Source organism: Tachyglossus aculeatus, chromosome 2 (genome assembly GCF_015852505.1).
Source record: "Tachyglossus aculeatus isolate mTacAcu1 chromosome 2, mTacAcu1.pri, whole genome shotgun sequence".
NCBI classification, from domain to species: Eukaryota; Metazoa; Chordata; class Mammalia; order Monotremata; family Tachyglossidae; genus Tachyglossus; species Tachyglossus aculeatus.
The window spans coordinates 74,153,841-74,173,113 of NC_052067.1; the positions used below are offsets into that span (position 1 = coordinate 74,153,841).

The following is a 19,273-nucleotide window of genomic DNA, read 5'->3' on the forward strand; positions in this document are numbered from 1 at the left end:
GAAGTTTCTCCGTGGGCAAAAATTAACACTTGATACACCTGCTATTATTGAATACTAATTTAATTTCACGGTCTGTTTGATGTTGGGTGAGATTAAAGAGAACTATAACCCACTTTCTTTTAAGATTCAGGATTAAGAAGCAATGAGAGCTCTAATGCATTTAACTTAAACAAAGGAAATGAAGGTTTTCTTTGCCCTGATAATTTTACTAAATTCAAAGGAATAGTAAACAAAACCCTTCTTTGATGTCTCCCGGACACTGTAAATCAAATCAAACAGGGCAGATGGATCATCTTTTTGATACCACCTCTTCTCTCACAGAGGGCTCACCCCTTCATAGGAGTAATATAAACTAGAAGGAAAGAGTTTAAATGATCCAGGTTATTGAGCTTTTCTCCAGCAATATGACCATCAAATACAAGGGGAGAGGAATGTGCAGAAAAAACCGCTCTTATTTTGTGTATAGGAATCTAAAAGGTTTGTTTCAGTCTCATTGGTATTATGAGATTGTGTCCTGTCCTCTTACTGTCAACAGAATCTGGCTAATCAGTTTAGCCGGTAAATGGAATCTCAAACTCTCTTAAGCATTTAGTAAGAACAAGTTTCTAGCATAGTAAGTGTACACTTATTTCACCGTTTGCTTATGTACCACTGCAAAACAATCGCAAAGATGTTTTTCCCTGATGCTGCGGAAATGCCAGAGGTGCCTTCCTTCCCTTTTCTGTTACCGAAAAAAAAGTCAAGAAAAAGAAACCACAACCCTGCAACATAATTCAGAACTGCCGTGCAAGTTTTCATCCAAACTAAATTTAAGCCTCAGCTGTTAAGACTGCCCCCAAAACCTGAAAGGCGGGGTGGGGGAACACGACTCTTTTTTTTTTAACAGCTTGTGTGTCATGTAAACAAAATATATTATTTGAGACCTTTCAATGTTTTCAGTACCAAATTCTCAACCGTTTCTATTTCAGCCCCCAAATCGAAGAACGCAATAAGCGTTGTTCCGACCCTAAATGACACCCCACCATCAGTTGACAAGTTTGGGGCAAGAGGAATTCAGTTTTACACTGCTCCGGGACAAGAGTGGGAAAGGCAGAAATCAAAATCGGATACCTCTTTCCTGTTCTCCAGTTCGGGGCTTAGAAAAAGTACAGAGAGTCTGAGAAAGCCCCGTGGCTGGAAGGGCCAACAGATGGTCATCACTCGGAGCGATTCAGCCCCAGCCCGCGGGGAGCCCCATTCTGGGGGGCCGGGAGGGGGGAGGGGGTGACTTTAAGACCCAGTCCACTAACGCCCCCCCAAAAGTCATTCAACCTGTGCTGGTCTTTACCGAGGCGTTCAGCGCAGCCAGACCGGGCGAGTCCATAATTATTATTATAATAATTATTATTATCTAGGGGAATCGGTGGACCCGCGCCAAAGCCCGCGGGGGAGAGGCAGACAGGGAAAGAGGAAGAGAGAGACAGAGAGGGAGAGGGGAAGGGGAGAGAGGGAAAGAGAGAGAGCGGGAAAGAGGGAGACGAAAAAAGGGATAGGGGATGACAGAGGGAGAGATAAAGAGAGGGAGTGGCAAAGAGGGAGAGGAAAGAGAGAGAAAAGGAAAGAGTGAGAGAAAGAGAGGGAGTGGGAAAGAGGGAAAAGGAAAGAGTGAGAGAAAGAGAGGGAGTGGGAAAGAGGGAGAAGGAAAGAGGGAGAGGGACAGAGGGTGAAGGAATGAGAGTAAGCGGGAGAGAGAGGGAAAAAGAGGGAGAGGGAAAGAGGGAGGGAAAGAAAGGGGGAGAGAGGGAGAGAGAAAGAGAGGGAGCAGGAGAGGGAAAGAGAGAGGGACATAGGGAGAGAAGGAGAGGGAGAGGGGTAGAGGAGAGGGAAAGAGAGAGGGAAATAGGGAGAGAAGGAGAGGGAGAGGGGTAGAGGAGAGGGAAAGAGAGAGGGAAATAGGGAGAGAAGGAGAGGGAGAGGGGTAGAGGAGAGGGAAAGAGAGAGGGAGAGGGAAAGAGAGAGGGAGAGGAAAGGAGAAGGAGAGGGAAGGAGAGAGGGAGAGAAAAAAAGAGGGAGAAAGAGAGGGAGAGGGAAATTGACGGAGAGGGAAAGAGAGGGAGAGAAAGAGAGGGCGAAGGAAAGATAATGAAAGGAAGCGGGAAAGAGAAAGAGGAGAGGGGAAAAAGAGTAAGAGAATGACAGGGGGAGAAGTGTCCATTTGAGGCTGAAAGTAGTCGAAAGCCCAAGTGGCTTTCTGGGGGGGTCTGTCTGTCCGGCTGTCGACTCACCGGCCGGGGGCTGGTGGGCCAGCGTGGAGACCGAGGTCTGGCCCATGGCTTCGGGCCGCGGCGGGCCGGCGGCCGGCGACCGAGGGGGCGATCATGCCAGCCTGCGGGGCCCCCGCCCGGACGGCCGGGGGGCCATTTCGGAGAGACCCCCGGGGGCGGGGGGAGGCAGGGGCAGACGCCGGGGGGCTCGGGACACCTGGGGCCGCAGCGGCTCCGCTGTCGGTGCTGCCGCTCGGCCGGCCCGCCGAATGCCTGTCATTCCTCTACGCTGATTAGCCGGGGGCAGAGGTCACGGGGAGGGCGTCCCTAACTGGTACAAGCCCCGCACCGCCCCCTCCGCGGACACCCGCACTATAATAATGATCGTGATGACGGCTTATAATCAATCAATCATCAATCAATCATCATCAATCGTATTTATTGAGCACTTACTGTGTGCAGAGCACTGTACTAAGGGCTTGGGAAGTACAAGTTGGCAACATATAGAGACAGTCCCTACCCATAATAATGATAATGATATTTGTTAAGCACTTACTACGTGCAAAGCCCTGTCCTAAGCGCTGTGGGGGGATACAAGGTGATCAGGTTGCCCCACGGGGGGCTCACCGTCTTCATCCCCATTTTACAGATGAGGGAACTGAGGCTCAGAGAAGTTAAGTGACTTGCCCAGGGTCACACAGCAGACGTGGCGGAGACGGTTTTAGAACCCATGACCTCTGACTCCCAAGCCCGGCCTATTCCACTGAGCCCCGCTGTTTCTCTTGCATTTATTAAGCGCTTATAATGCGCAAAGCATTGGGAAGATACAAGGTGATCAGGTTGTTCCACGTGGGGCTCACAGTCTTCATCCCCATTTTACAGATGAGGTTGCTGAGGCTCAGAGAAGTTAAGTGACTTGCCCAAGGTCACACAGCAGACATGTGGCAGAGCCGGTATTAGAACCCATGCCCTCTGACTCCCAAGCCCGGCCTCTTTCCACTGAGCCACGCTGATTCTCTGGCATTTGTTAAGCACTTACTATGTGCTAAGCAGTATTTTAAGCACTGGGGGGGGGAATACAAGGTGATCAGGTTGCCCCACGGGGGGCTCACCATCTTCATCCCCATTTTACAGATGAGGGAACTGAGGCTCAGAGAAGTTAAGTGACTTGCCCAGGGTCACACAGCAGACGTGGTGGAGACGATATTAGAACCCATAACCTCTGACTCCCAAGCCCGGCCTCATTCCACTGAGCCCTGCTGCTTCTCTGGCATCTATTAAGCGCTTATAATGCGCAAAGCATTGGGAAGATACAAGGTGATCAGGTTGTTCCACGTGGGGCTCACAGTCTTCATCCCCATTTTACAGATGAGGTTGCTGAGGCTCAGAGAAGTTAAGTGACTTGCCCAAGGTCACACAACAGACATGTGGCGGAGCCGGTATTAGAACCCATGACCTCTGACTCCCAAGCCTGGCTCTTTCCACTGAGCCACGCTGATTCTCTGGCATTTGTTAAGCACTTACTATGTGCAAAGCACTGTTTTAAGCGCTGGGGGGGCAGATACAAGGTGATCAGGTTGCCCCACGGGGGGCTCACAGTCTTCGTCCCCATTTTACAGATGAGGTAACTGAGGCTCAGAGAAGTTAAGTCACTTGTCCAGGGTCACACAGCAGACATGTGGCAGAGCCAGTATTAGAACCCATGACCTCTGACTCCCAAGCCCGGCCTCTTTCCACTGAGCCATGCTGCTTCTCAGGCATTTGTTATGCACTTACTATGTGCAAAGCACTGAGAAGATACAAGGTGATCAGATTGTCCCATGTGGGGCTCACAGTAGCGTGGTATAGTGGAAAGAGCAATGGCTTAGGAGTCAGAGGTCTTGGGTTCTAATCCCAGCTCCGCCACTGATCAGCTGTGACAAGTCACTTCTCTGTGCCTCAGTTACCTCATCTGTAAAATGGGGATTAAGACTGTGAGCCCCACGTGGGATAACCTGATTACCTTGTATCTACCCCAGTACTTAAAATAGTGTTTGGCACATAGTAAACACTTAACAAATGCCATTATTATTATTATTCATTCATTCATTCATTCATTCAGTCGTATTTATTGAGTGGTAACTGTGTGCAGAGCACTGGACTAAGTGCTTAGGAAGTACAAATCAGCAACATATAGAGACGGTCCCTACCCAACAACGGGCTCACAGGCTAGAAGATAATGATGGTATTTGTTAAGCACTTACTATGTGCCAAGCACTGTTCTAAGCACTGTGGTAGATACAAGGTCATCAGATTGTCCCATGTGGAGCACATAGTCTTAAATCCCCATTTTTACGGATTAGATCACTGAGGCACAGAGAAGCGAAGTGACTTGCCCACAGTTCCACAGCTGATAAATGGCGGAACCAGGATTAGAACCTACAACCTCTGACTCCCAAACCCGGGCTCTTTCAATCAATCAATCAATCAATCAATCAATCGTATTTATTGAGCACTTACTGTGTGCAGAGCACTGTACTAAGCACTTGGGAAGTACAAGTTGGCAACATATAGAGACAGTCCCTACCCAACAGTGGGCTCACAGTCTAAGAGGGGGAGACAGAGAACAAAATCAAACATACTAACAAAATAAAATAAATAGAATAGATATGTACAAGTAAAATAAATAAATAGAGTAATAAATATGTACAAACACATATACATATATACAGGTGCTGTGGGGAAGGGAAGGAGGTAAGATGAGGGGGATGGGGAGGGGGATGAGGGGAAGAGGAAGGAAGGGGCTCAGTCTGGAAAGGCCTCCTGGAGGAGGTGAGCTCTCAGTAGGGCCTTGAAGGGAGGAAGAGAGCTAGCTTGGCGGATGGGCAGAGGGAGGGCATTCCAGGCCCAGGTGATGACGTGGGCCGGGGGTCGAAGGCGGGACAGGCGAGAACGAGGCACGGTGAGGAGATTAGCGGCAGAGGAGCGGAGGGTGCGGGGTGGGCTGTAGAAGGAGAGAAGGGAGGTGAGGTAGGAGGGGGCGAGGTGATGAAGAGCCTTGAAGCCCGGGGTGAGGAGTTTCTGCCTGATGCGCAGATTGATTGGTGGCCACTGGAGATTTTTGAGGAGGGGAGTAACATGCCCAGAGCGTTTCTGGACAGTGACAATCCAGGCAGTGGCGTGAAGTATGGATTGAAGTGGGGAGAGACATGAGGATGGGAGATCAGAGAGGAGGCTGATGCAGTAGTCCAGACGGGATAGGATGAGAGCTTGAACGAGCAGGGTAGCGGTTTGGATGGAGAGGAAAGGGCGGATCTTGGCAATGTTGCGGAGCTGAGACCGGCAGGTTTTGGTGACGGCTTGGATGTGAGGGGTGAATGAGAGAGCGGTGTCGAGGATGACACCAAGGTTGCAGGCTTGTGAGACGGGAAGGATGGTAGTGCCGTCAACAGAGATGGGAAAGTCAGGGAGAGGGCAGGGTTTGGGAGGGAAGACAAGGTTCTTGGGACATGAGCCTGCTCTATCGGGACTTAGGCACCATCCTTAACTTGAACAAAGTCTGCCTGTTTTCATGAGGTTTTGGGTTTTTTTTTTTTCCTTTTGGTTTGGTTTGGTTTTGTTTCATTGGTTTTTTTTTTTCGTTTTTTTACGGCTCTCATTCCCGCTTCTTAAATGACCCTTTCCCCAACAGCTCTCCTCTTCGAAGAATGAAGTTTTCTCACCCTAGGACCATCATGAAGTACCTCTGGCCTGGAATGCCCTCCCTCCTCACGCCCGCCAAACTAGCACACTTTCCCCCTTCAAAGCCCTACTGAAAGCTCACCTCCTCCAGGAGGCCTTCTCAGACTGAGGCCCCCTTTTCCTCTGCTCCTCCTTCCCTCCCCATCGCCCCCACTCCCTCCCTCTGCTCTAACCCCCTTCCACTCCACAGCACTTGTGCATATATGTACATATTTATTATTCTATTTATTTTATTAATGATGTATATATATCTATAATTCTATTTCTTTACATTGTTGCTATTGATGCCTGTCCACTTGTTTTGTTTTGTTATCTGTCTTCCCCCTTCTAAACTGTGAGCCCATTGGGTAGGGATTGTCTCTACTTGTTTCTGAATTGTACTTTCCAAGTGCTTAGTACAGTGCTCTGCACACAGTAAGCACTCAATAAATACGATTGATTGAATGACTATATTAGTGCTTTGGAAATACACACACTCTGGCAAACACATCATGGTTTTTCTTATCCTTCAATGCAGAAAACTTCAGGAAAATACAGCTCACTGCACACAGAGAGCACTTAATACTATTACCATTACTAATACTTTTAAAAGGTCTCTGGAAATTACCCTCAACCGAAATTATTTTATCACACATATCATTTCCAATCGACTAATTTTGGGGAATGTATTTCCGCTCATATCCCCCGGCCAATTTAAAAATGCCCCCCTTAAAAAGCAGGGGAAGTGTTGTCCATCTAGCCTCTGATGGTCTAAGCAGAGTTGGGAGAGGTCATTGAAGTCCCCCTCCAGACTGCAAGCATCTTGAGGGCAGGGAACAGGTCTACCAACTCTATTATCTCCCAGTTGCTTAGTTTGGTGCTTTGCACAAAGTAAGTGCTCAATAAATACCACTGTTTGACTGGTGGATTGATTGATGGAGAGATGTGCTTTGCTTCTCAATTGCAACCATAGCTACTTATATCCCTTTCATCAAGCCTCTTATGGACCAGTACAGTTTGGCCTGGAATGCCCTCCCTTCTCATGTCCAAAAGACAATTACTCTCCCTCCCTTCAAAGTCTTATTGAAGGCACACCTCCTCCAAGAGGCCTTCCCTGACAAAGTCCTCCTTTCTTCCTCTCCCTTCTGCATTGCCCTGACTTGCTCCCTTCATTCATCCCCCTGACCCAATCTCACAGCCCGTAAGTACATATCTGTAATTTACTTATCTGTAGTAGTGTCTGTCTCCCCCTTTAGACTGTAAGCTCATTTGGGGCAGGGAATGTGTCTGTTTATCGTTATATTGTACTCTCCCAAGTGCTTAGTACAGTGCTCTGCACACAGTAAGCCCTCTATAAATACAATTGACTGAATGAATGAATTACTTCTGGTCCAATGAGAGATGAAATCTCTCGCTCCATCCCTTCTCCCCTCCTTAACTTCCATCTTCAACCGCTCACTCTCCACTGGTTCCTTCCCCTCTGCCTTCAAACATGCCCATGTCTCTCCCATCCTAAAAAAACCCTCTCTTGACCCCACCTCACCTTCTAGTTATCGTCCCATATCCCTCCTACCATTCCTTTCCAAACTCCTTGAACGAGTTGTCTACACGCGCTGCCTAGAATTCCTCAACAACAACTCTCTCCTCGACCCCCTCCAGTCTGGCTTCCGTCCCCTTCATTCCACGGAAACTGCGCTCTCAAAGGTCACCAATGACCTCCTGCTTGCCAAATCCAACGGCTCATACTCTGTCCTAATCCTCCTCGACCTCTCAGCTGCCTTTGACACTGTGGACCACCCCCTTCTCCTCAACACGTTATCTGACCTTGGCTTCACAGACTCCGTCCTCTCCTGGTTCTCCTCTTATCTCTCCGGTCGTTCTTTCTCAGTCTCTTTTGCAGGCTCCTCCTCCCCCTCCCATCCTCTTACTGTGGGAGTTCCCCAAGGTTCAGTGCTTGGTCCCCTTCTGTTCTCAATCTACACTCACTCCCTTGGTGACCTCATTCGCTCCCACGGCTTCAACTATCACCTCTACGCTGATGACACCCAGATCTACATCTCTGCCCCTGCTCTCTCCCCCTCCCTCCAGGCTCGCATCTCCTCCTGCCTTCAGGACATCTCCATCTGGATGTCCACCCGCCACCTAAAGCTCAACATGTCGAAGACTGAGCTCCTTGTCTTCCCTCCCAAACCTTGTCCTCTCCCTGACTTTCCCATCTCTGTTGACGGCACTACCATCCTTCCCGTCTCACATGCCCGCAACCTTGGTGTCATCCTCGACTCCGCTCTCTCATTCACCCCTCACATCCAAGCCGTCACCAAAACCTGCCGGTCTCAGCTCCGCAACATTGCCAAGATCCGCCCTTTCCTCTCCATCCGAACCGCTACCCTGCTCATTCAAGCTCTCATCCTATCCCGTCTGGACTACTGCACTAGCCTTCTCTCTGATCTCCCATCCTCGTGTCTCTCTCCACTTCAATCCATACTTCATGCTGCTGCCCGGATTATCTTTGTCCAGAAACGCTCTGGACATATCACTCCCCTCCTCAAAAACCTCCAATGGCTACCGATCAATCTGCGCATCAGGCAGAAACTCCTCACCCTGGGCTTCAAGGCTCTCCATCACCTCGCCCCCTCCGACCTCACCTCCCTTCTCTCCTTCTACTGCCCAGCCCGCACCCTCCGCTCCTCCACCACTAATCTCCTCACTGTACCTCGCTCTCGCCTGTCCCGCCATCGACCCCCGGCCCACGTCATCCCCCGGGCCTGGAATGCCCTCCCTCTGCCCATCCGCCAAGCTAGCTCTCTTCCTCCCTTCAAGGCCCTGCTGAGAGCTCACCTCCTCCAGGAGGCCTTCCCAGATTGAGCCCCTTCTTTCCTCTCCCCCTCGTCCCCCTCTCCATCCCCCCGCCTTACCGCCTTCCCCTCCCCACAGCACCTGTATATATGTATATATGGTTGTACATATTTATTACTCTGTTTATTTATTTATTTATTTATTTTACTTGTACATTTCTATCCTACTTATTTTATTTTGTTGGTATGTTTGGTTCTGTTCTCTGTCTCCCCCTTTTAGACTGTGAGCCCACTATCGGGTAGGGACTGTCTCTATGTGATGCCAATTTGTACTTCCCAAGCGCTTAGTACAGTGCTCTGCACATAGTAAGCGCTCAATAAATACGATTGATTGATTGATTGATTGATAGAACAGGGCCCAAAGACATTGCAGCTGACCCAGCCCCGCCTCATTCCAGTCACCCAACCTTCATTTGGGCAAGCCCTCTGCCCATCACCTCCCACCCCAACATGTTATATATGACATAAGCCCCCTACATGCTGCAAATTCACCTTCTGATTCCTACTTTTGAGAACACAATGTGCAATAACTATCAAATATGGCAGGGTAAAAATGAGGCTCAGTAATGAGTCATCAACCACTGGTACAAACATGCCCAAATGCACATTCAATTGGAATATTACGCCTGCCAGAGCAGTAATTTCTTACTGAATTGAACCATAATCTGCAATCTGGCACTGATTAACCTCCTCCTCTTGTGGGCAAATACATTGATGTTTACATATTGCAAATAACTGGAATTTGGAGGAAAAGGACAGGGCAAAATTTAATTTTTGGTATGGTAGCATAACACTAGAAAACCTAGAGAAATTGCCATTTTCACAGACCACATTGCCCAATTCTCCACAACCCTACCCTGCCCCCATCTCCACTTCCTCTACCTCTTCCTTGAGGAATGCTAGCCAACTGTTCAAGCCTCTTCTATATTTGGATGGAGAGGTGATGAGAGAGATAAGGAGCCTCCATGGGATGGCCAGATGAAAAAGATTGAGAACCACTATACTGCTGGGTGACTTCCTCTTATCTCCATCCTCTCCTGTTTCTCCTCTTATCTCTCTTGCCTTCATTCTCAGTCTCCTTCTTTGGCTCCTCCTCTCCCTCCCATCTCCTGACTGTAGTGGTTCCTTAAGAGTCAGTTCTTGGTCCCCTTCTGTTCTCCATCTATACTCACTCCCTTGGTGAAATCATTTGCTCCCACGGCTTCAACTATCATCTCTACGCAGATGACAAACAAATCTACATCTCCTCCCTTGTTCTCTCTCCCTCCCTCCAGGCTCATATCTCCTCCTGCCTTCAGGACATCTCCACCTGGGTGTCTGCCCGCCACCTAAAACTCAACATGTCTAAGACTGAGCTCCTTATCTTCCCTCCCAAACCCTGTCCTGTCCCTGACTTTCCTGTCACTGTGGATGGCACTACCATCCTTCCCATCTCACAAGCCCACAACCTTGGTGTCATCCTTGACTCCGCTCTCTCATTCACCCCACACACCCAATCCATCATCAAAATCTGCCAGTCTCACCTTCACAATATCACCGAGATCCACCCTTTCCTCTCCATCCAAACTGCTACCTTGTTGGTACAATCTCTCATTATATCCCAACTGGATTACTGCATCAGCATCCTTTCTCATCTCCCAACTTCCTGTCTCCCCCCGTCTTCAGTCTATACTTCACTAGGCTACCCAGATTATCTTTCTACAGAAACGCTCTGGGCATGTCAAACCAATCTCTAGTGGTTGCCTATCAACCTTTGCATGAAGCAAAAACTCCTTACTATTGGCTTCAAAGCTCTTCATCACATTGCCCCCTCCTACCTCGCCTCCCTTCTCACCTTCTCCATCCCAGCCTGCACACTCTGCTCCTCTGCCGCTAACCTCCTCACTGTGCCTTGTTCTCGCCTGTCCCGCCATCGAGCCCTGGCCCACGTCCTACCTCTGTCCTGGAATGCCATCCCTCCTCACATCCACCAAACTAGCTCTCTTCCCTGCTTCAAAGCCCTACTGAGAGCTCACCTCCTCTAGGAGGCCTTCCCAGACTGAAGGACTTTCCTTCCTCTGCTCCTCCTCCCCTCCCCATCCCCCCACTCCCTCCCTCTGCCCTATCTCCTTCCCCTCCCCACAGCACTTGTGTATATTTGTACATATTTATTATTCTATTCATTTTATTCATGATGTGTATATATCTATAATTCTATTTATCTATTTTGATGCTATTGATGCCTGTCTACTGGTTTTGTTTTGTTGCCCGTCTCCCCCTCTAGACTGTGAGCCCATTGTTGGGTAGGGATTCTCTCTATCTGTTGCCGGACTGTACTTTCATTCAATCGTATTTATTGAGCGCTTACTGTGTGTAGAGCACTATACTAAGTGCTTGGGAAGTACAAGTCGGCTTAGTCCAGTGCTCTGCACACACTAACCGCTCAATACATACGATTGAATGAATGAATGAAAGTAAGTGCTCAATAAATACGATTGACTGACTGACTCCTCATTAGGGCTGAAGTCACTGCAGCCGATGCTTTGCCGGTGCAGTGTCATAGCACCAGGAAACAGCAGCCACTGCAGTCTTTGCCTGTTTGCTCCCTAGAGAAGCAGTGTGGCTCAGTGGAAAGAGCATGGGCTTGGGAGTCAGAAGTTATGGGTTCTAATCCCGGCTCTGCCACTTGTCACCTGTGTGACTTTGGGCAAGTCACATCACTTCTCTGTGCCTCAGTTCCCTCATCTGTAAAATGGGGATGAAGACTGTGAGCCCCACAGGGGACAACCTGATCACCTTGTATCCTCCCCAGCACTTAGAACAGTGCTTTGCACGTAGTAAGTGCTTAACAAATGCCATTATTGTTTTCCCCCTTCTAGACTGTGAGCCCGTTGTTGGATAGGGACCGTCTCTATACGTTGCCAACTTGTACTTCCCAAGAGCTTAGTTCCGTGTTCTGCACATAGTAAGTACTCAAGAAATATGACTGAATGAATACCATCCCCTGAACTCCCCCAAGTCTGAGCCAGACATTGTCATGGTAAGGAATGAAACAGCTAGGAGTAGGTGAATATCTGATGGGGCTGATGTCTGTTGTCTGATGCCAACATTTAAAAATCCATGGAAGAAAGGATAAAGATGGACATGGTTAAATGAAATTCACAGATAATTTCAAATCCACATTCTGGGCAAAGATTTCAATGTCCTCTCTCACCAAACCTTGGCAGCACTGCCAGAAACAAGTGAAATGGGCAGATTTTAAATTTCATGTTTTCCTCCTTCCTCTTTTCTGGAAGGAGTAGCTAAAAACAAAAAAGAAAGGAATGGAAGAGCCATTACTAATCCTCAAACAGAAGAACCAGCTCCTAAATCAAGAGCTGCTTGAATAGAATCTGAGTTGGAAAACAGAAACACTTTGTGTTGTGCAAGACATCTAAGAGGCCAGTTCCTTCTATTTATGAATTTTTTTTGTCAAACCAATGTTTTTTAAAAGTTGATATTGCCCCCTCTGTGGGAACTCCTTTGTAAACAATTCCACCAAGCCATGAAAGGAACTGGCCTGAAGAAACATTAGCATCTCTACTGTCTTCAAAGTAAGCTGAAAGCTGGCTCTCTGATAAAAGCTGCAGTAGAAACAAATGTTTGCTGCTACTGTACTTAGGTTTAAGTTGAGAAGCAGCACAACCTACTTAAAAAAGAACAGGTCTGGAGTTCAGAAGCCCTGGGTTCTAATTTGGACTCTGCCACGTATCTGCTGTGAGACCTTGGGTATGTCACTTAACTTCTCTGTGCTTCAGTTCCTTCATCTGCCAAATGGGAATTCAATACCTTCTGACTCCCAGCCTGCGCTCTTTCCACTAGGCCACGCAGCTCTCCAGCCCTTTGAAGAATCCAAATTACCTCTCTGGGATTGAACAAACTCATCTCAAATGATCCTAATGTCACTGCAGGGGTAATAGGGGAGCACCAGGAGTTTCAAATTTAGGGTAGATGGTAAGCTGCTCTCTAGACTGTAAACTCATCTCTAGATTTTATGCTTGGGTCTACCAACTCTGTTATATTGTTCTCTCCTAGAGCTTAATACAGACCTCTGCACAGTCAGTACTCAATTAGGGGAAGCAGCGTGGCCCAGTGGAAAGAGCACAGGCTTTGGAGTCAGAGGTCATGGGTTCAGATCCCAGCTCCGCCGCTTGTCAGCTGTGTGACTTTGGACAAGTCACTTGACTTCTCTTTGCCTCAGTTACTTCATCTGTAGAATGGATATTAAGACTGTGAGCCCCATGTGGGACAACATGATCACCTTGTAACCTCCCAAGTGCTTATAACAGAGCTCGGCACATAGTAACCGCTTAATACATGCCATTTGTATTCTTCTTATTATAAATACCATTGATTAATTGATTGATTTTGGGCAACTACTGCTCTGAAAAAAGGAAAGTCCCCATGCTTAGATACCTAGCATATGCATATCCAGAAAACTGGGTTACCAAATTTTTGGTTGTGATAAACATTTAGAGGGGTGTGCTATTTATATTCAAGTCACTATGTATATATGCTTGTACATATTTATTACTCTATTTATTAATTTATTTTACTTGTACATATTTATTCTATTTATTTTATTTTGTTAATATGTTTTGTTGTCTGTCTCCCCCTTCTAGACTGTGAGCCTGCTGTTGGGTAGGGACCGTCTCTATATGTTGCCAACTTGTACTTCCCAAGCGCTTAGTACAGTGCTCTGCCCACAGTAAGCTCTCAATAAATACGATTGAATGAATGAATGAATGAATACCTGCTCTCCCTCCTACTTAGACTTTGAGCCCCATGTTTGGACCTGATTACCTTGATTCTACTCTAGTGTTTAATACAGTGTTTGGCATATAGTAAGCTCTTAACAAATACCACAGTTATTATACTTGTCCTGTGGAGAAACCATCAAATAAAATGAGGGCTGCCTTGTTTCACTTTATCAGGGCTGACATTCTTGATTTATAGAAAAGAGATGAGGGAAATTTTCAGTTTCATGTCAACTGACTTGGCCTGAGAGATGTCAGTTATGTGCTTGCTGAGGTACTCCAAAAGCTCCCAACAAGTGATCAAGTGACCAGTCCCCAGGAGGCCACAGCTCCAATAACCAATCGGTGATATTTATTGAGAGCTTAACATACTGCCACTTTAGACAACACACAGGGCTTCTGTAGTCCAAGCCCCACCGCAGTTTCAGGTGCTAGACTATAAGCTCCTCTCTGTACTGAAAGCTCCTTGTGGGAAGAGAATGTGTCTACCAACTCTGTTATACTCGCCCAAGCACTTAGTACAGTGCTCCACATGCTCAATAAATACCACTGATTGGTTGACTGAGCTCTTCTAAACTGTAAGCCCCTCTAGACTGAAAGCTCCTTGTGGGTAGGGATCATGTCTTACCAACTTAGTACAGTGCTCTGCACATAGTAAGCCCTCAATAAATACCACTAATTGCTTGCTTGCTTGATAACCTTAAAGGAGATGGTGAGGAGTTTCTGCTTGATGCGGAGAGGGATGTACAACCAGTGGAGATTTTTGAAGAGTGGGGAGATGTCCTCAGAACGTTTTTTCCAGAAAAATGATCCAGGCAGCAAGGTGAAGTATGGACTGGAGTGCGGAGAGACAAGAGGCAGGGAGATCAGTGAAGAGGCAGATGCAGTAGTCGAACAAGTTCCTGATGTTCTTTTGGGGGAATCGGGCAATTTGGGGATACAGCGCCAGGTAACATCCCCATCCCCAAACTGTGTTTCATCGTATTTGATAAGGAAATAAAGGATGGCTAAATATATATCTGTAGATGGGGCTATTTTTCAGTCCCCCTAACTAGTTTATCCATGATGATAAACTAGTCAGATGCTGAAAAACACTGCTAAAGGGGAAAATTTGATATCCTTAACGTTCAGATTATTTTAGACCTTTGAGGAAGAAAAAAACCACATTCCACATGAATTAGACAGCAGAGGAGGCAGACCTGTAAAGCTGGCTTTTGTTTCCTTTGTTTCAGAATGTTTTGTATAAGTGCCCAGAATGGAAGCCTACTTTGTTTTGTAGCTTTCTTAATTTTGTTTACCGAGTTTTCCTCCTGCTGCTCGCTCCAGCTGAAAGGACTGAAAGGATCCCTTATTCTTCACTGACTCTTTCTGTGTGTTTCATTCTGGGGGATGTAGTGTTAGTGCAGGCTTTAGTGTTTCACCTCAGAATTTAAAGATTAATTTAAAAACAAGGCTCTTGAGAGGGAGCATCCTAATGCCCTCATCCAAGAATCTTTTGAGGGAAAATCAATGCATTGAGGAGTAATCATCTACAGGAGTAATTTTCCCCTGAGCTTCATTTCATAGGAAAAAAAAATCCTCGGAATCACTGTTGCATATAAATTGGAGCAACCTCTTCAAGACTTCCTCGATATGAATTGCTGCTTAAAAAGAAAAAAGTTACAGAACAGCTGGATTGAATAGAGCCAGAGGTTGAAACAAGAAGTTTGACACTTCGCTCTTATGGGCACCAACCGAGAAGATGAAATTTTGAAATTTGAAGGAAATGCCATTTTTCTACATTATTTGTTGAAAAAAGCATGGTACTAGGATCAGAAGGGAGTTGTCAAAGAAAAATAAGGTGAGCCCTGTCCTCAAGAAGTTTACAACTGAATGAGGGAGGCAAGTGAACACAGAGGAACAAGACCTTACAATCGGACAGAAAGTGGCTGTGTAAATAAGAGAAATATGCTTAATGATAAATGCAAGGAGAGTGGTAGCTGGTAATATGCTTAAAATCCCTGACTGGAAAGGAGCTTAAATCAAATAAATCTTCCTGCAGGAGGCCTTGAGGGAGAGGAGGGATCTGAGAAGCAACATGGCTCAGAGGAAAAAGCACAGGCTTGGGAGTCAGAGGTCATGGGTTCTAATCCCTGCTTTGCCACTTGTCAGCTGTGTGACCTCAGGCAAGTCTCTTAACTTCTCTGTGCCTCAGTTCCCTCATCTGGAAAGTGGGGATTAAGACTGTGAGCCCCATGTGGGACAACCTGATTACCTTGTATCCCCCCAGCACTTAGAACAGTGCTTGGCACATAGTAAGTGCTTAACAAATGCCATTATTATTATTATTATTATTATTATCTGGATGGCTCAGCAATTGAAGGAAAGAGCACTTCTAAGCAGGGAAATCAATCGTATTTAGTGAGCACTTATTATAAGCAGCACACTGTACTAAGCACTTGGGAAAATACAATACAACTTAATTAGCAGACACATTCCCTGTCCATAATGAGCTTGTAGCATAGATGGAACCACAAGGGCTCAGAACTAGAAGGGATAGTGAAGGCAAGAAAAGAGGGCAGTGAGGCTGTGAGCTTCTTGTGGGCAGGGAGCGTGCCTACCAACTCTATTTTATTTCACTTTCCCAAATGCTTAGAACAGTGTTTTGCACAAAGTAAGTGCTCAAACACCATTGATGGATTGATTGATTGACTCTACAGGTAGAACAGAGATGGGGACACATCAGTCAGGGCAGCATCTCTTTCAGGAGAGGAGAAAAGATGTTTCAAGAGAAGGACTAACAGAGGGAGCAGACCAGCGCTGTTGGGACCTTAAGCCTGCTGGCTCTGCTGCTCTGTCCTGTTCTCTCTGAGTTGGGCTGGATCAGCTGGTAGACCCCATTCTCCCACATGGAGGGGTGGGTCCCCTCAAAAAACGTAAGCTCATCCCCTAGACTGTAAGTTCACTGTGGGCAGGGAACGTGTCTCTCCCAAGCACTCAGCAAGATGATTTTGACTACGGATGACAAATCTGGACCCAGCAAGGGAATCATAGCAAGGGAGTTGACTAGTACCCACAATGCTTAATTCCTGTTGCATTAAGTTCAAACTGGCAAAAACTAATGTTTTACAATCCCCAACAAAGCTCGGGGACATTCTGCCACCATGAAACAGGTAAAAAAGAATAGCTGATCCGTGTTCAGTAAGGTGTCGTTATCTTGTGCTGTGTGCGTGCTCAACATGAGATGAGCTCATTGTTGGGTAGGGATTGACTCTGTTGCCAAATTGTACTTTCCAAGCACTTAGTACAGTGCTCTGCATTCAGTAAGCACTCAATCAATATGATTGAATTAATGAATGAATGAGATAATATCTATGCAACATTTTGCAGAAGAACATTTTGCCCCTCCACCCCCGCAGCTGCCCCTCAACCAAGGGGAACCTCAGCCCATGAGACTCCAATTTATGCCCTACTGGCAGATCATTCTCCTTCCACATCTCTGAGAGAAGCCAGGAGGCCACTTTGCGGCCTCCTCCTCCGGCTTTGCTCTCTTCGTGAATGATTTGACTTTGCCGACCAGAAGTAATCTGATTATTTGTGCTGATCAAACTCATTGCATTTGGGGCACAACCACATATTTTTAGCCCCAAATGTTGTGAATTTGATTAGGCCAAATCTCACATCATACTTTGATTTACTCTGCTGGGGTCAATTGAGTATTTTCATTGATTGCACAGCTGAAGAGTGTGAGCAATGAATTTGAGACAAGAGAGTTGAAGGTCACACGCAATAGCAAAGTTCTCTAGAGAGGAGCACAGCATGTAGGTTGGAGATTTGTGGGTGAAACTTGACCATTCCAGTGGTGGCAGAACTATTCATTCATTTAATTCAATCGTTCAAACTATGAACTGCTGGTTCTAGGTGTGCTGATACTGAGCCTGGAAAAATGGCACAAACTAAGCATTAATTTCCAACTTTGTATTATCTTCCAGTGCTTAGTACAGGGATCTGCACCCAGTAATTGCTTAATAAACACTATTTTTTTAATGACATTTGTTAAGCACTTTCTATGTGCCAAGTACTGTACTAAGTGCTGGGATAAATACAAACTAATCAGGTTAGATACAGTCCATGTCTCACATGAGGCTCACAATCTCCATTTTACAGATGAGGTAACTGATGCACAGGGAAGTTAAGTGACTTACCCAAGGTCACACAGCAGACAAGTGGTGGAACCAGGATTAGAACCTCTGACTCCCAGACCCATGTTCTATCCACTATGACATGCCACTTCTCTATCATTGCTACTACTGGACAGTGAAACTTAAAAGTTAAAAAAAATATCTTTGCCTTTCCATCTATATACCTCTAAATATTACTAAACTCCATAGCACGGAACAACTTTAAACAATCATAAAACATGCATTCAGCCTTTATTTTGTTTTCCAGTTTGTGGAATGGTAAACATCTACTTTCAAAGTTTTAAACCTGAGTTAAGGAGCCATAAATGTAATCCCTAAACCAATCAGTCACTCAATTAACGATATTCACTGAGTGCTTACTACGCATAAGCAGTGTGGGAAGGAGCAGGGGCTGTGTGGGAAGGAGCAGGGGTGTGGGGGAAGCAACGTGTTTCAGTGGAAAGAGCATGGGTTTTGGAGTCAGAGGTCATGTGTTCAAATCCCTGCTCCACCAATTGTCAGCTGTGTGACTTTGGGCAAGTCACTTAACTTCTCTGGGCCTCAGTTACCTCATCTTTAAAATGTGGATTAAGACTATGAGCACCCCCATGGGACAACCTGATCACTTTGTAACCTCCCCAGCACTTAGAACAGTGCTTTGCACAGAGTAAGCACTTAATAAATGCCATCATTATTATTATTGTACAGATCACTGTACTACGTGCATGTGCTTGAAAGAACACAATATGAAAGAGTAGGAAGAGATGTTCCTGGCCCACAGGGAGCTCACAGACTAGAGGAGGAGACAGGCATTGAAATAAACTGCAGGTAAGGGAAATGTACATAAGTGGTGTGGGGCTGGATGAGGGGTGAATATCAAAGTGCTTCAGGGGAACAAGCCCAAGTGCATGACACAGAAGGGAGAGCTAAGACAGGAATGTGAGGGCCTGGCTGGGGAGGCTTCTTGGAGGAGAGGTGATTTTAGAAGGGCTTTGAAGACTGGGTAAGTGTGGTTTGTCGGTTATGAAGGGGGACGGTCTTCCAAGCTGGAGGGATGACATGGGGTGGGCAAGTGGTGACAACAAGAAAGATGAGATCAGGGTAAAGTGAGATGGTTGGTTTTAGAGGAGCTAAGTATGTGGTTGTAGTAGGAGATCAGTGAGGTAAAGTTAGCAGGGGGAGGGCTAATGGAGTACTTTCAAGCCAAATGTTTCATTCTTGATAGAACAAAACCCAGTGTAATCATCCTATATTCTTTCAACCTCCAAATCCTTTTGCCAAAAATCAAACTGCAAAGTTAGCTGTTCAGTTATAACCCATATCTACTGTTAAATAGACAACTTACAGGAATAGCTGCTCCTGTTCATGATGGAGAAGTTTTAGGCATTTAAATTGGTTTTAGAAACTTGAAATTACATTGCGATAAAAATAGGCTGACAAATTTTCCAAACGGCTGAGTGGGTGAAAAGCAGTTTGCAGGTGTTCCCTTTTAATCTTTCAACAAAACATGATTTAGTCAGGAAGAAACGGTATAATCACCT

The 19,273-nt window shown here is 46.3% G+C and overlaps 1 protein-coding gene across 6 annotated transcripts in view; it reads right to left on the bottom strand.

The window, feature by feature from the left end:
- PHACTR2 (phosphatase and actin regulator 2) overlaps window positions 1-19,273 on the bottom strand; it is a 235,623-nt gene that overhangs the window by 148,493 nt on the left and 67,857 nt on the right. For 5 of the 6 annotated variants that reach the window (XM_038771224.1, XM_038771242.1, XM_038771233.1 and 2 more), the window contains exon 1: window positions 2,265-2,329. The exons of the other annotated variant lie outside the window; for it this stretch is intronic. In XM_038771224.1, the coding sequence (XP_038627152.1) occupies window positions 2,265-2,310 (46 nt within the window). In that variant the 5' untranslated portion in view covers window positions 2,311-2,329. Of the gene's footprint in view, window positions 1-2,264; window positions 2,330-19,273 lie in introns of those variants that run through there. 6 annotated transcript variants of the gene reach the window in all.